At 41.6% G+C, this 17691-nt stretch overlaps 1 protein-coding gene across 2 annotated transcripts in view; it reads left to right on the top strand.

Annotated features, from left to right (window-relative positions):
• Positions 1 to 6940: 6940 nt before the first annotated feature.
• The window catches only part of Fam149a (family with sequence similarity 149, member A), a 45577-nt gene continuing 34826 nt past the window's right edge, over positions 6941 to 17691 (top strand). The window contains exon 1 of one of the 2 annotated variants that reach the window (NM_153535.2): positions 6941 to 8079. In NM_153535.2, coding sequence (NP_705763.1) covers positions 7472 to 8079 — 608 coding nt within the window. In that variant the 5' untranslated portion in view covers positions 6941 to 7471. The remainder of the gene's footprint in view (positions 8080 to 17691) is intronic. The other variant, XM_011242184.1, reaches the window with a different exon arrangement.

The following is a 17691-nucleotide window of genomic DNA, read 5'->3' as shown; positions in this document are numbered from 1 at the left end:
AAGGAATACAGGGGCACCGCCCACTTTTCCCTTTTACCATTGTACTGAGTGAAGGCTGCAGGTCAGGGGATAGTGTTAGCCACATTCAGGGTGGAACTTCCTTCTCCAGGTGAACCTTCCTGGAAATACCCCAACAGGTGTGCTCAGAAATGCATCCTGTAGGTGACAGTAAGCCTGCCTAGTTAAAATGGCAATGGAGTTGAATGGTCACATTCAGTAAGATGGTGCCAAAATGAACCCAGTTTAGCCTTAGGATTTGGGATGAGTAGCTTCCAAAGGAAGAGAGTGGGACAAAGGTAAAGTCACTTAAGAAACTGCAGTCAGAACTGGGTGGCGGCGGCACATGCCTTCAATCCTAGCACTTGGGAGGCTGAGCTAGGTGCATCTCTGAGTTCAAGGCCAGCCTGGTTTTCAGAGGGAGTTTTCCAGGACACCATGGTGTTCCAGAGATTTCTATGACGTCCTCCAGCCTTGGAATAGCTACCCAGAATCAGTTGAAAATGAGAAGGCACATAGAAAGATAAAGGCACAGTTTACTTTTAGGAAAGGTGGGATAACTGAACTGTTTGACCAAATGTTGGAGCAGACATATAACAAAGCTCAAATGGCCTACTTTGCTGTATAATATGACATTCTAGGCTTTTTCCAACGTTGTGAAAATTATCTCTCTGCCTTGAGTTTTTACATTTTTTTTTTTAGAATCTCATCCATGAGACCTATATTCACAACGTTTTCAGGACCCCCCCTCCCTTCTAACTCTTCTCACACTCTAACACTTCTAACTCCTGACCCTCCTATTTGTGACCACAGCTATACATTAGCTTGATTTTTCTTAACACTTCCATGCTTTCTACCAACTCCAGACACTCTGGCTTTGGGGTGGAGGTGGGAGGTTCGTGTTCCTCCCCTTCAGTGCCTTTTCCCCTCTCTGCAGCTGGAACAACTCTCACGAGTGCCCTGCCTGCCTTACAGCAACCCTAGGATTTAGTCACACCAGCCGTGCAACAGAACGATGTGTTTGGAATACTGCTCATGCATGACCGTCCAGGTTCCTTGAAGGCTGAGCCACCCAGAACCTGCTACAGCAGTGCTGGTGCTTGCCATGTTCAGAGGCATGAACAGAAGACAAGGTCAAGTCTCAAACAACCAACTGTTTGAAAAGTAAAGGGTAGGTTGAACTTTCAACAGTTGCCTTATAAAGGAAAAAAAAACCCACAGATTTTATGAAAATATATTTTTCTGTTTAGTAATTCGGTTTATGGTAGAGAAGACAAACAGAAGAGAGCCATGGTGTTCCAGAGATCTCTTTGACGTCCTCCAGCCTTGGAATAGCCACCCAGAGACGTGCCAGGTCTAACGTGCAGCAGCCGTGTAAGTTTCCAGTTTCTACAACTTCAGCTTAAATCCCAAGTTTTGCATGGCCGCCCTTTCTTTTTCCTCTTGTCTCCCATTCTCTCACACACATGTGTTATTCATCCTATGGATAAAGAGCAAAATAAATGAACACAGCTGTTGAGGACTATTGATGGTGCTCCCAAGCGGCCGTAGCCTTTCCCATGTCTACCCAGCCACGTGTCCACTCAACATGCTCCTTTTACTCCAGGCCTTTTCTCCTTGTCTTTGCTTGGTTAAAGGTGAAGTTCTTAAGCGTGAGTTTCGACGTCTAGGTACCATTTTTCCTCCCTCTTCAGTCCTGAATCACATCTGTTCTCTAGGGGAATGGACCAGTAAGACTTTAACCCTGGGCGAGAGTCAGAGACATGCTGTTGTTGGTGCAAGAAACCGCCAAACCCTGGCTACACTTTACCTCGGCTGTGTGACTTTGGAGGATCTGGGACCATGCCCTGCTTCTCCCCTCCCCACAAAAATAACCATTTTGTGCAAGAGGTTTTAGGAAATGTTTGGCTCAGCCTGTTTTGGTGGGAAATGATCTCCACTGGAATAAACACTAAGTCAAATGAGATTGCCTTTCCTTGGAGAAACTGTTTCCTGGCATTTGTAGGAAAGAGTCCCTATGGATTTTGCTGATCACGGGCCAACCTGGCAGCTCAGTGAATCTACAGTTTCTTCTTCTGATGTCTATCTCAGGTGGCTTCTGAGACATTGTGTGGTCTTGAAGTTTGTGCTCTTCTATCTTATAGCAGGCTGGAGGAAAATGGAGCCAGGAGGATGACCCCTCTCCACATGTTCACTTGTTAAAAGTACTGGTAACTTCTCAGCACAGCAGTGGAGCATAGAAAAGAGAGAGATGCTATTTCAGGGATGGTCCTAGATTGTGTCCAGGATTTTGGGTTTCATGCTGGTCTTGGCACAGTGGATTCTGAACACTGTACCTTTGGATACACCCCAGAAGATGTCAAAGCACACACTCTCAAGCTTTAAGGAAAGAATCAACTGTTCTATAGTACATCTTCTTCCATACTTTTTACTTCCTACATCCCACTTTATATCCTCTTTACGCCATTTTATTTACTTTCCATTTCTTTTTTTCCCTCTTCTGTTTCCTGGATTTGTTTATATCCATCTGGAGTCACATTGCTATGAGTTGGGCATAGTTTGTGTGCTTCCTGGGAGTCTACATATTTAGAAACTTTTGTTCCAAGAGGATAGTATTAAGAGATGAAGTAACACCTTTAAGAGATAGGTCCTGGCAGAAGGCCCTTGGTTCTGGCTTTCAAGGGGGACTAAAGTGGTTCTTACATGACCCTGTTGTGGTTCTATGTGGAGGATGTTGATGAAGCAAGCAACTGGACCAGCTCTTTGTTGTTGTCTGTTTCCTGGCTTGAGAAGGAAGCCTCCCCCTATAGATGCTCTTCCAGCCACCCTCTTTAATAAGACTCCACCATGCCCTTTGGATTCTCAGTCTTCAAAACCACAAGTGAAATAAATCTTTTTCTTATAAAGCTACCCCATCTCAGCTACCCAACAGTTGTGAAAATCCTGGGAGAAACCCTGGGCATATGCACATAAAACTGTTCTTTTATTTTAAGACCCTGGAGATATACCATGGCAGTAGCTTCCAGAACTGTCATAGGTGACACTGAGAAGATTTAATGACAGCATTTGAAAGGATGGGGATATTCTCTGTGTATAAGTGACAGGGTCAGACAATAATGGGGGCTGTGAATCAATCAGTGGTTTCCCTTTACATCTGATAATAACCGATGCCTAGCTACTCAATGTGTGAATAACAGTTTCTCAAGAGAAGGACCGTCTGACTTGGGTTAGTGTTTATGTTGGTAAGCATTTTCTCTGGTGCATCAGACTGAATGCATCATGAAGGGGTTTTTGTCTAGAGCAGGATCCTGCTTATCTTCTACACTGCAAACCTCTCTGTTTTTCTTAGACTGCTCAAGTAGCAGGATGAGCAGCAGCATAGCCCTCCTCAGATGCTTGGGGTTGCAGCTGGGCATGTTAATTCTCTTCACTCGCCATTAGTTCAGGAAGGGTCTCTTTCTTGACCGTGAGACTTAATGGACAATGGATGCTAGCTTAAGAAACTTCTGGCAAGTATTTTGCTCTCCCAAAGATACAGTGAACTAAATCTTTCTCTTACCTTCAGTGGAGCTATTTAAGAAAAGATGCGTGGTGGCTTAACACCTAGACAGTGTGCCAACAAAAAGGAGAGAAAGGTCTTGGGTCTCTGATGGCGTTGATTAACTTCAGCAGTGTCAGAAACAAAAAAAAAAAAAGGATGGGTTTTCTGTTCTGTGAGCAACTTAAGCATCATGCTGATCAAGGCTGTGTTGGTAAGGGCTTTCATTATGATGTGAGACTCAGTGCACCTGGACTGCTCTCCAGTCTGGTCCTTTGTCCTCTCTGCTACATTGTATCTACTGTGGTACCCAGTGTGTACTGTTGTGATCCACAAATAAGCTCTATCTGCATGCAGCTTGTTGACCTGAAACCTGTTCTCTTCTTCCTATTTTAATATTTTCCTCTTAGTAGAACAAATTTAATCAAATATGAAGCAAATTTTTCCCGGGTCTTGATAAAATTTGTGTTTATCATGGAAAATAAATAGACACATCCATTGAAAGCATTCAAGCTGTACAACACTGAATGAGCTTAGAAGTGAATGTAGCTATAATTTCTTTATACTGCTTTGTCTCTGATTAATCAATGTAACCTGGAGTCACAAAAAGAAGAATTAGCTCAATTAAAGCTGGGAGTTTTTCTTTACTTTTTAAGCTCTGCTTAGTGATCTCTATAAAGAAATGTAACTCCCAGAAGATGTCCCTATTTGAGACAGGTACTTCATAAACAAATTAGTTACTCTTGTTTGTTTTGATCAAATATTAAATTTCCAAAACATAAAATTTGTTCATAGAAACATTATTATAGTTCCCTAGTATTTTCTCCATGTCAGAGCTAAATGACAGAAGAAAAATAAGCCAAGTTCTTAGCTAATCAAAATACGATTTTTAAAACTAAACACTTTAACATTACTAACAGCCTGTCTAAAATGAGTACAGTCCTAGTCCGTGAATCATTTCTTTTCTTTGCATTATTCTTCAGCTTCAGCTAGAGCATCATGGTCCACCACCTAAGGCTCGTGTCATGAAAACTGCATGCTGTTGGTAATTAAGGATTAACCTGGTAACATCTCACATGTGTCTACAAAGCTGTTGATGGATGAACAATGGCTGTAAGAGACCCAGTGGCTTCCTTAGAAGGGTTTATTATGGGTGCAATTACAGATCATTTTTCCAAAGCAGTGTCTGCAAAAACAAAAGGGTCAATCACTCATCCACTGCCCCTTGTTTATGGGGCTAGCTTTTCAGAAAGCCACAGTCATTAGTTAACTAGCAGTGGGACCTTCCTCCATGGGCCTTCTCTCTTTCTGTCGCTTTCTCTACGGATTAAAGACAGTTGCTATCACCACTTGAATTTATAGCCAGCTGTTTAGAGCCAATGTGGCCACTGAATACTTTTCTAGAATCACAAGTAAAATACGATGATGGTGAAAAGCTCCTCTTTGCTTAAGCAATCCCCTAACAGTTTCCTAGGGTTATCATAACAAGTTGCCACGTCAGGATGGCTTCACGTAGCACACTTCTGCAGGCTACAAATCCTACACTGGGTATCTGCAAAGCTCGGATCCCCTGGAAACCTGGAAGTCAGGATTTTTCTCTCCCTCTACCACCTGAACAGTAGTTTTGAGACTGTCCACATATCTGTCACCACAGAGGTTAGGGTGTTTTCTCCCATGTCACTTTTCTTGCTCACAGTATACTGTCCCATTGGCTTAGGGTCCATGCAAATGACTTCATCAGAACTTAATTATATTATGGTCCTGTCACCCAGGTTTTTTGTCATATGGTTTCAGTTGAGGTCAACTATGATTCAGAAATATTACTGTAGGAATTATATGAGTCTGTGTATGTGTGCCTGTGTATATATATGTGTCTGTGTCTGTGTCTATGTCTGTGTCTGTGTCTGTGTGTGTGTCTGTGTCTGTGTCTGTGTCTGTGTCTGTGTCTGTGTGTCTGTGTCTGTGTGTCTGTGTGTCTGTGTCTGTGTCTGTGTCTGTGTCTGTGTCTGTGTCTGTGTCTGTGTCTGTGTCTGTGTCTGTGTCTGTGTCTGTGTCTGTGTCTGTATCTGTATCTGTATCTGTATCTGTATCTATATCTATATCTACATATAAAGAGAGAGTGTGTGTGTAAGGACAAGGGACCAGCCATTCACATAACATTTACTGCAAGCCTGAGGAGCTATGTGAAGTATCTGAATGCCCTGACATATGTTCCATAGCTTGGGGACCATCTGGCAAATTGCAGCACAGGGGAATGACAAGAACATGGCAAGTGGCAGTTGGCCAATGCCAGTCTGCTTCTGATAGCCTTTCATTGTCCTACAGTCGTCACAGCCTTTCTGGTCTGTCCCCAGCACCTCTGTCTCTAGGGTCCACCACTGCTGACCTGGGGTTGTCTGGCACTCACTCACCCTTCCCCTCATCCAGATCCTTCCTTCCAAGCTTTCCATGTTGACGACTGCATACTCTTCCTAGTCCCAGAATCTGATTAGATGGAGCCTTATTGCTCCAGAGCTCTCTCTCTCTCTTTCACCCTCTCTCTCCCCCTCCCCCTGCCCCTCCCCCTCTGCAGGTGCTGTGCTTTCTCCCAGGTGATGCTGACTGAGATGGTGGTCATGTGCTACACTTGTGTCTAAGGGCTTATCTCAGTCACAACCTGAGATAGATAAGTATCTGTTTTGTTTTGTTTTGTTTTGTTAGTTTTATTGTACTTCAAGAACACTGTATCTCCTTGTCTCTCAGTGCTAAATGAGTCTTGAAATTCTATAAAGGTGCTTCTGACATGTTTATTTGCCAGGTAGGATACACTAATGAGATCATGGGCCATTTTCAATATGATAGGTAGAAAATGAGCTGCCTATGGGAAAACATAAAGCTTGATGTTCCAATTATGTTACAGTTTGAAAAGAAACACCCTCCCAGGTTCATGCGCTAGAGGCTTGGTCTTCAGTTGGTAGTGTAGAGATCCCCTCATTAAAAGTGTTTTTAAATGTTGTCATAGTTACAACAAACGGAGATGCAAAGCTTACCAGAAGGTATAAAAATAACCATAGCTCAGCTCATACATATATAAAATCAAAGTAGGTGTAATGCCATTTGTTCCACATAAGATATCTTGACATCTTCAGTGATGGACAGAAAATAAATCTTGGGGTAAACAAAGTGGAGCCCATTTCAAGCATATTCCCTCAATTCACCTTCCTGCTCACCCTTCTCACATCAAAGATCATGATCATGAGCATGGTATATTTGAACTTGTCAAGTCGAATGAGTTCCAGAACATTCTGGAACCGATGGGTCCGCTTGCAGGGATTATGTTCAAGGTCCTAGTAGCTCCTGGGCAGCCTGAAGCTGTAAGGATGGTGGCGAAATTTGAGACTGTTTCTTTAAGGCAAGAGTCAAGGAGGGGAGCTGGTGTTTCTATTGTGGACACAGCCCAGCTACAGCCTGGAGTCCAATTAGCAGAGAGCTTAGCAGGGGTTTTGTTTAGCTTAGCAACCGCCTGTGCAGCCCCAGGGGCCAGCCAGAGAATCTCCAGCGAGTTTAGCCCATAATCCGTGCATCCAACACTAGTCCTCTCCTTGAGCTCTGTGCCCCTGGTCCCTTGAACATCTTACTACACTGTGGGACAGGAGGGATTTCTCTTTGCAGAGGGTAACCAGCCTCCCTCTGTCGCCTTTACATCTGTGGGTTCATTGGAGAGGGTCTGTCAGACCCATAAGGAACTAAACGCTGAAACAACGGATTCCTGTGGGTGGAAAAAAAGACCTAGAAGCCTCGAGGAAGCTGTGTGCCAGGACCCCAGGACCCTCTGCTCGTCCCCAGAGCCATCTGATCCAGATCGCTGCAGGGGGTGGTGGATGGAGCCCTGCAGACCAGCACCTGGTGTCCTTGACCTCCCGGCGACAGTCACAGTAACCTCTCCAGGACCAAGGCATGAAGGTCGCTGTGTTGGACCTGGGGTCTCTGTTTGCCAAGATCTTCAAGCTCTCAACAGCATCCCCGGCAGTCTCCAGCCACCCTGGAGGCGCGGCGGCCACAGGATCAGTAGACTCCGGCGCCAGCACGTCGCTTAGAGAGGCTGAGACCCTGACTTTGCTCCCATCTCTGCCTCCAGACACCGCGGCCTCACGGGAGCCCTTCACCCCGGTGCACACTCCGCTCCCTGCCTCGCACCCCAGGAGCTCCGCAGCTGCTCAAAGGGTAGAAGCAACAGGGTGTTCCGGATCTCTGCCCAGCAGCTCAGGAGCATCCATAGCACCGCCCTTAACCCCCTACAGTGGCTCTGCCGGCTCAGTGGCTTCAGTGACTTTACCCAGCCCAGGGGTTGACTGGGCGACCCTGCCTTCTGTCACCATCCCCTTGGGCAGCAACAGCGTCACAGCATCAAGTCCACGGAACCCTCGCCAGCTGCGAGCTCCTGGAGAGCGAGAGCCCAGTGTATGGATGGCCCCGGGTCCGGTTCCCAAAACTCTGTTTTTCACCTTGCCTGACATTGGCGAGGAATGGACCTCGGACAGCGACTCCCAGGATGACCCAGAAGGGTGAGTAGCAACAGTGTTGTCAACTTTGACTTCCACCCTCTGCCTGCCACAATCTCTTCCCGGGTTCACTCCGCCCACTCCCAGGCTTTCTGGTCATTTCCAACATAGACTATGAGAAACTTTCCCTTAACATCCTCACAGTAAACTTCTTGTTGATCAAGGGAGAAAAAGAGGGAAGGGACAGACTGTGTGCTAGGTCTCTGCTACCCGAAGCACTGAACCCTAGACAGTGAGCATGATTTTCACGAGTCTGTTTATTTTCAAGCACCTTTCTCTGCGACAGAATGCACCAGGTGTCCAGGCAACCCGCTCTACTGGAGAGCAGCAATGGTTAAGAAATGGCTGTGCTTCCACAGTTTGAGGATCAGATCCCAAGAGGAATGACTTTCCTTTACATGACACCTAGTTAATTTACATATGTATCACCTCATCTGTTACAAAGGAGACCTGTGATGCTTAGAATTACATCTCCCAGAGGTCTTGAGTTCTGTCTTGGGGCCCTGAGTTACTACAGAAACAATGACTGACTTCACCAGAACAGAATGGGAATTGGAGGCCACTTTTCTAAGCGGACACACACAAACACACACACACACACACACACACACACACACACACACACACACACACACACCATACACACACACCATATACTTACCCTTTGAAATCAACGCATTATCCTTACCAAATAACTCGAGACTCTAGAGTGACAGTGAATTCTACTTTTATCGAGAGCATGTTGCTAGATGTTTTAAAGTGTGTGCAAACTTATCCGCCCTTTTGAATGCTCATAGAAGAAAGTTGTTCATGGTATGGGTGCATCCTTGTCAGCACTGGAAGTTCCATAATAGTCAGTCAAATTAAGCTGTTTGTCAACCAGTTACCCTTTAATATGGAAAATCACTTACACTTGGAAAGCTGCTCTAGTTACCTAAGGAACTGGGCCTTTGTTAGTAGCAACTAGTCCTTAACATTTATACAATTAATGTTTCATGAGCAAACAGATCTTCACAGTGACCTTAAGCTCTAGGCTCAGCCCTTTTCTTTAGCAAATAGACATGAGAACAGGCAGAAGAGCCAGGAAGGGAAGAGGCATTCCTTGATCCGAGCACATAGTAGTTTCCTTTGTATTTTCCAAACCCTTTTTACTTTTAAATAACTCTGCAGTTGGTGTTATTTGCAGAAGCTAATCTGCATTAGCAAATGAACCCAATGTTACTGAAAAGTGAAAAAAAAATTAAGTTTCAGTTGCTTTCAGAACTAAAAATGCATCGAATGTTGTGTTTTTTCACAAGTCTTCCTGATGGTGTGTGCGTCTACACTTAAGAGCTGAAGACAAAGGTATTGACAGTGGCGGGCAGCAGACAAGCCTGAGCAGATAATTTTCTTTGTAGGTACAAAATCACCTCTTTCTTTTCATCACACCCATTTCTCTTCTCATTGAAAAGTAGACACAAAGAGAAATAGGCCGTAGTATTATATATTTCTCCTTTATGCTATTGGTAACATGGACTAAGTAAACATTATCAGAAAATGAATTTAAATTATGTCCTTGCCAGCTTACCTGTTGGTTAGGACAATTGCTCTTGGTCTGCTGGACTAATATTAAAACTGAACACTTAATTTTAAAGAGCCAGTGGACATGGTTAATGTGAAAATAGTGTGTGTGTGTGGGGGGGGGGGGACAAGTGACTAGAGAGAATGTGAACATATATTAAAATGAAAACATATCCAGGAGAGACACTAATCCTATTTTTAGACCATAGTGCTCAGTTAAAGAAGAAAACCAGAAACCATGGCTTAGATAGAGAAAAAGAAAGCAAGAAAGACAGAAAGCAAAGAGAAATACACAACAAGAAAGAAATGAGAGAGGCAGAGAGAGAGAGACATAGATAGGTAGAAAATTGGTGAATAATAGGAAGATACATAGATATACAGATAGCAAGATAGATGATAGATAGATGATAGATAGATAGATAGATGGATGAAAGATAGATAATAGATTAGATAGATAGATAGATAGATAGATAGATAGATAGATAGATAGATAGATAGGGCTACATTTGGGTGAAGGTGGAGGAAAATGAATGTTCTTTTCTTGACTTGTTGTCTGGTTCTAACACCTTTGCTGTTTGCCTTCACTCCCTTATGCATTTTCTCTCTACACTATAATCCATTTGCCCCATTTTCCATTATTCCTTCACTGCCTCATTCTGTAGTTCTGGTTCCCTGTAAAAGGGAAAATTGTTTTGTTTGGCAAATGAAATAATTCCCAGCAATTGATATGGCACATATGTTAGTATGTAACACAAGAAGAAAGTCTGTCTTTTATCCTGGGATCAACCTCTAAATTGTAAGGAGAATACAGAATGCTGGTCACTACTCACCCTCTGTTCAGTTCAGCATGTGTTCATTCTCATCCCACAATAGTTTGAGCCAGTTCCATCTCATGCTCTTTATTACCTTGTACCATGATGCTGATGGCAACACGTGCCCACAAAGGCATTCAGTAAAAACACTTTAAATAAAGAAATAAAAATGTTTTCTTCCTCATATGGTTCACGCCCATGAGTTCTTAATTTCAAAAGATCAGAAAAAAAATTGTCTTTCTTTAAGAATAATTGTTTTGGGGACCTTTGTTTGTTTGGTTGTCTTGGAATTTTTTTTTTTTTTTTTTGGAGTAAGTAATGCTTCTCCTGGAACGTGCTGTTCATTCAGGGATGATGCGTGAGCTCTGCTTACAAGTGTTAAGTGGTTTTTACATTCTCTTAGAGTCATAGGACTATGCCTTCCATTAAAAGGCAGAATCCTGGGCTAGAGAAATCGAGAAGTTAGTAAAGTGCTTACCACACAAACTCAAGGAGTTCCACCGTCAGTGTCCATGGAAAATAAGTTAGGAATGGAGGCATGGGTTTGTAATCTCAGCACTGGGGAGGTGGACACCGACAAATGCCTGGGCCTTGGTGATCAGTGAGCCTAGACAGATCAGTGAGCCCCAGGCCAGGTCAGACCCTGTCCCTAAAAATAAAACGACTTTGCTTCCCATCAACCAATTCACTTTCTCGTCTGTTAAACTAGAAATAATAATTCCCAGTCAAAGATATTGTAGGGGTTAAAAGAGGCAACATATAATATAAAAGACCTTTTGGTCAACACATGTATACACATGCAAATGTGTACATACACACATGTGCACACATATACACACGCACACACAAACACATACACACATATGTCTACACATGCACACATACACATGCAAGAACACACATACACATGTGCACATGCATTCACCTATGTACATCTATGCGCGCCAATACATGAACACACAAAAACTTACATGATTTTCAACATGTCACATTTTCTTAAACATAAAAAATTTTCTCCCTACCACTTAAGCAGTAGGTGGTTTTAACTTTAAATTGTTCTTGTTATTTTATTTAAAATCTTTGTGTTTGAGCTAGGGGTCAGTCTCCTGCTGTATCTTTAAAGAGCAAGTTTAAGCTCTTTGTAACAGTCTCCATACACAGCGTCTGGCTGTATTAAGTATGTAACAATGATCACATGGTATGCAATCGGGATCCTGAGTTACATAGTAATTACGATTCACTCAAGTTTTTAAAAATATATTGAGGTCAGATTGATGCTTATCTAAATCCAATTTTATAGTATTTTTTAAAGGAGTCCTTACAGTATTAATAATTATTCTAATTACTCAATTAACTTTCTTTTCTGTTAAACTGGAAATAACAATCCCCTGTCAGAGATATTGTAGGAGTTAAAAGAGGCAACATATAATATAGTCCTTATCCAGTTATTCTCATTATTCTCTTCTTCCCACCTGCTGTGTATCTTAGTCTCTGGCCTCTGTTGGATTTGTCTTGCACCTGCCTTTCACTTCTTGACATCTCTGGCATAGAAGAACTCCATAAACAGCTGTTTGCTATTGTCTTAGAACGTTCAGTATTCCAAATACAGTATTTATCATTCACAGCATCCTTTGTATGGAGTAGAGTTTAGCTATGATCTACAGTGAATGTGTTATTTTCCAGACGTGAACTGCCAAGCTATATGTGACAGATAACTGTTCTATATAAGATCTGTGGTGAGTTAGATTTTTGGAGTAGAGCAAAACCTGGAAACTGTCAGAGGAAAGAAAAGATGAATCATTCAGGAGAGGCTAATAAATAGCATCACATAGACACACTTAGTAGAATGTGCTTCATTAAAAACTGTGCAAATGAATACAATAACATATTGAAAAAATCAGACTCTGCCCATTGATTCTGGAGAAATCAAAAAAGTTATATTTTATTTTTGTTTTCTTTAAAGCTAAATAAAGCTGGGGCAATGATTATATATGCTGAACTTGAAAAGGAACGTCTTTGGCAATGAAAAAGAAAGTCACAAAGACTTTCTCTACTGATCTTGTTTGATTTCACTAGAGTGAAATCAAATATCTTTTCTGGTGGATGTATATGTATATAGACACATATACACAAATGTGCCTCTATACATAAATATTCTTCCTAGAATTAATGTTTTCTTAAATTTATAACTGTAAGTTTTGGAATTATTTTCAAACATTTTCAAGCTTCTACGCAGTGTTACTCAAGTGAAAACAGAACCGTTACTCTGGAAGCGAATAGTTTATACCAGACATCTAATATTAATGACTGTATTTCAGGCAAGGCCATTGGGTGTGTTAAATTGCAAGGACCATCCATGTGTTGGCTTAGAAATCATCCCTTTGTCTGAGGACTCTCCACAAGCCAGCAAAGGAAAAAGTCTGTATTGCAGAAGTGGATGCTCACAGCCATCCATTGGACAGAGCACAGGGTCCCCAATGAAGGAGCTAGAGAAAGGACCCAAGGAGCTGAAGGGGTCTGCAGCCCCATAGGAGGAACAACAATATTAACTAGCCAGCATCTCCAGAGCTCCCTGGAACTAGACCACAACCAAAGAAAACACATGGTGGGACGTGTGGCTCTAGCTGCATATGTAGCAGAGAATGGCCTAATCTATCATCAATGGGAGGAGAGGCCCTTGGTCCTGTGAAAGTTCTATGCCCCATTATTGGTGAATGCCAGGAAGCAGGAGTGGCTGGGTTGGTGAGCAGGGGGAGGAGGGGAGGAAATAGAGAGTTTTTGGAGGGGAAACTGGGAAAAATGATAACATTTGAAATGTAAATAAAAAAGATATCTAATAAAAAAAAAGAGTCTGTATTGAACAAGTCACTAATTTACACATGAACACAATCACTTCATTGCTAAGTCAATGCCTTAAAACAAAACAGCTATAGTTTTGCAATATTACGTACATTCTAAAGAAGTAGATGGTATATCCCCAAGAAAAGATTTGCCTCTGTCAGGTATTTGTTGTGCTTATCCATTTTAACATTTTTGTAAGCATGATGACTGACTGATGTGAACATACCTCAAATACATGCTGTACAAACATTTGAAATAGCAGTTAGAATTCCATTGCCCACCAGTTGCCAAATGCTGGAGGGTGCTTTATATATGTTTTTATATATGTTTTTATATACACAAGGCAGTAATTTATTCCCATTTACAGATGAGGAGACTGGGGCTCAGAAAGTATAAGAAACTTTCCATTTCCGTATAACTAATAAAAATGGAAGATTCAATTCTAGACACTTTTGCATGCAGAAGCCCTCTCTCCACAACACTCACACATGCACGGGCACACACACATGCTTTCATACATCATATACATATACATATACATATACATATACATATACATATACATATACATATACATATACATATACATATACATATACATATACATGAAAGTGTTTGCTTCAAGTGGAAAAGACTACTTATTTGTACTTTTAAATAAAAAAATGTGTAATAATTTTCCTGGAACAAGCTTATTTTAGTAAGGAAAAAGTCCTGGAAAGCAAGAAGTCACTATAGCAATCTAAAAGTGATATCTCAAAATAATGTTGCCATTAATGTCAACAAAGGAGTCTAGTTTTGTCCATGTTGAAGAGCAGACTAAATACCTGCCCCTGTATAGTCATATGTTCTTAAAAATAAAAATAAATTGTTTTATAGACCCACTCCTGGTTCATTATATAATACTATTTCTTTTTTTCAGATTATGTGCATATAACATGTAAATGTTTCTTATATACTAAGTCAGTGAGTGAGAGAGCACTGGTTCTAGGGGAAAATAAAATGGAGAGGCAATTAGATGTAGCACAGGCTGGGGAAGGCTGTCTTGTGTGCTGCTGTTTTCTCAATTAGAAGTTTCTCTTAAAGAGGCAGCCACATTACAATCAAATACTGACCAACTGCATTCTGCCAGGCGCCGGTAGACACCCCTAAGGAGGATGTTTCTTTAACCTAACATTTATTTGGGTGATCATTTTTGACCATTGATTTCTAAGATATATGAAACAGTTTTGAGGATGTTAAAAAAAATTTTAAAGTTTCAAATATTTAATACCTAGCGATTTTTAAAAGCAAATAACCTTACTCCTTTATAATTATTTTTAATAGAACATTGTCAAAGTTACATTGAAAGAAATGAAGATGTAAGAAATAAACACTGACGATAATGACTGGTGAACATAAGTATACACCCTGGACGCCGTAGCAACCACTTCTCGTGGGCAGAATGTGGTTAAAATAAAGTGTGTGCTCTTGCTGTTCTATGTTCGGCAGTTGTTTTTTCTGAGTTCTCTCCTCTGGCTCCATTTAATTTCTACTTTGTCTTGACCCAGTGATGGAATTTAACCTTGGGCTTGAATACATTTGCCTCCTGATATAATCCTTTACATGGCTGAGAACTAGACTCATGTACCCTCTAGACTCAATAGTGCTAAATTTTCTGTTAACGATACTAGCCAATCCAGATCCAACACAGTGACGTCCTGGCTGGCACCATGTCTATATCTGCCCTGCCTACTTAGGAGATATAAATAGCTAGTGCTTGTCTTCCCTTCTCCCTTTCATTAAATGCTTATTTAATGCCTTCATGTTAAATGTGAAATTTTCTGATACAGTACCCATAGCAGAAAGAAAGATGCCCTGAAGGAGTTTTACCTATTGGTAAAGAAACTATAAAGGGAATTCAGAACATGAGCTACTTCACGAGACTGTTCTTTCTTTCCATTCTTTCGGCTGTTCTTTCTTACAATGCTTTGGTTCCTGCCACGCATGCATGCCCACCCTTCTGGGCAAATACAGTCCTCACAGAGAAGAACAGCTCAATCATGTTTTTAACATTGGGCAGTGATGTTACTTTTCTGCAGCTGGTATAGGAAACCTTGGAAACATGAGGAAGACTGTCAGCTGGACAGTGAAGGGGAGGCTCTACCTAGGTGGGATGTAAATATATGGAGGTGTGTTTCTATTGGGAGGAAGTCAGGAATCACTCGAGGGCCTCTTAGGAAGCTGCTGTCAGGTGGAAGTGAGGTAGCCACACAAGGGACTTAGCACAGCACTGTTAGAACATAGGGCTTCCATACATGTCAGGTAATAAACATTAATATCATTGTTAATAGCTGAAGGAAACTTTGGGAGACATATTAGCTATTTTTCTCACTGCTGTTGCAGAGTTCCTGACAGAATTAACTTAGGAGAGGAAGCCCAGACCAAGGTCAGACTATAGCCCTCAGTGGTCTACAAAGTAGCCTACCTCAGCTGGCTGTGCACTAAGTTCCAAACACTCCCCAGCCTCCCCAAATAGCACCATGAGCTGGGGACCAAGAGCTCAAACACAGGAGCCTGTGGGGACAAATCAGAGTCAAACCAGAGCAGACGTGAGGGCCTAGAAAAACTAGATGCTTGGACACAAAGACCAAGAAGTAATATGGGATAAAGAAAGAGACCAAAGAGGAAACATAAGAGACCTGCTATATTCTTTTCTCACATCTACTCAACTGTGTTACTTACTAGCTGGACAGAGTTTACCCTCTGTATCAGCTCCTCTGTGACCTAAGGGTGGGATGATTGCTGTTGTATATCTTGACTGTTTAATCCCTAAAACATCCTAGACACCACCGCATCATTGAAAAAAATGAGATTATGAAAGATATCTGCAACTCAAGAGGTTACTGACCATTTGAAAGCAATAGCCAAAATGTAACACTGGAGGTGAGGTTAGTCTCTCAGCAATGACACAGGTAGGGGACAGGCACCAAGTTCCTAGCAGCTGTCAACACTTTTTGTCTCTCTTTTGATTACCTATCAGAAGATTCATGAGCAATCTTTAGCATAATCACATCCCTTAAATCCTCAATCTCCACAGAAGGATAAGGGCTTGTAAGTAAAAAGAGCACTAGATCGTTTATTCCCTTAAACAAGTCATAGATAAAGTTACTTCTAGTTTTGGGGGTCAGGGGCAGGTCATACCTTATGGCTGATGTTGACTTAAAGAACTATGATTTGAGATGACTCATAGGTAAGAAGAAATTGTACCCTGTAGCAGTCATTTTAGAAATTTCTGTCTTTTAAAGAGATACCACTGAATGTTACAAAACCAACCAACCAAACAAACAAACAAACAAACAACCCAGAATCTTTTGTGGAAATCCTCAGGACCTGCTGCTACTTTCTTTCATAGTAGAAAAAAATCACACTTTTATCTTTATCATGGTTAAGAGCTAGTCTCTGTTTAATGGAAACACGTCATCTACCATGTTCCAGAGCTTGTGATGTTTGTGACTTTCGAGATCAATGTCAAATTCAATGTCTTCCATCCTGTTTGGCACATCTCAGTTGGTAACCTAGTTCGCCCTCTGTGAGTTTAGCATTGCACATGTGTATGTGCTCCAAGATTTGAATCCAAATGCTTGCTGTCCTTGCTGAAAATGCTAGATTTTATCCCACAGTGACTATGAAGCAGGGGGCAACTTGACTTTCTGTATAAGTAATGAATGAGTTATTCTTTACTGCATCATTAGCAAAGATCCCTTTGGAAGATGAATGGGTGTTCACATCACACACTGTATTGTAATTCCTACAAAACTTGTTCTACTTCCAGCCACCAAAGATGAAGCCGTTTCAGCTGTGAGCAACTGCTAAAGCTCAGAAACTTTAACGTATATTCGGGAGTTAAGGTGAGCTGGAAATCAGCCAGCCAGCCTGGCTCTGAAACCCCACTTGGTTCAGATCCTCTCACTTCCTGATTGCATTAAGGAGTCCAGGGCTCAGCTCAGTCTGCTTTCAGAAATAAATATAATAATCCTCTGTGAGTGTAAGCTGCAAACAATAATTTAGTGCTGTTTACTACGGATAGTGCATACTTACAAAAAAGCAGAAATGTTTGTGTGGGGGTGAAACTTTGGTATTTAAAAGCATTCTAAATACAAGAGAGCTGGTGTGGGTTTTAGAATATCAGAGCAGGTTAGCCTTTCATACAGGAGGCCTTAGTGCAAGCCACATGGCTATTTCATAAAAATAAAATAACCAGTCTATGAGAAGATGTAAAAATTCCTAATTTATAAGCACCAATAACATATGCCAAAAAATACATGAGGATGTAGTATTTAACAAACTCACTGCTAAAATTTCCTCTACAGATGCAAGAGGGAAAAAAATGTGTATTTTCTGTCCACCAGACCCTAGTAATCAA

This window comes from Mus musculus, chromosome 8 (assembly GCF_000001635.26).
Source record: "Mus musculus strain C57BL/6J chromosome 8, GRCm38.p6 C57BL/6J".
Classification (NCBI taxonomy): Eukaryota; Metazoa; Chordata; class Mammalia; order Rodentia; family Muridae; genus Mus; species Mus musculus.
This window is presented reverse-complemented; position numbering and strand designations above follow the sequence as displayed.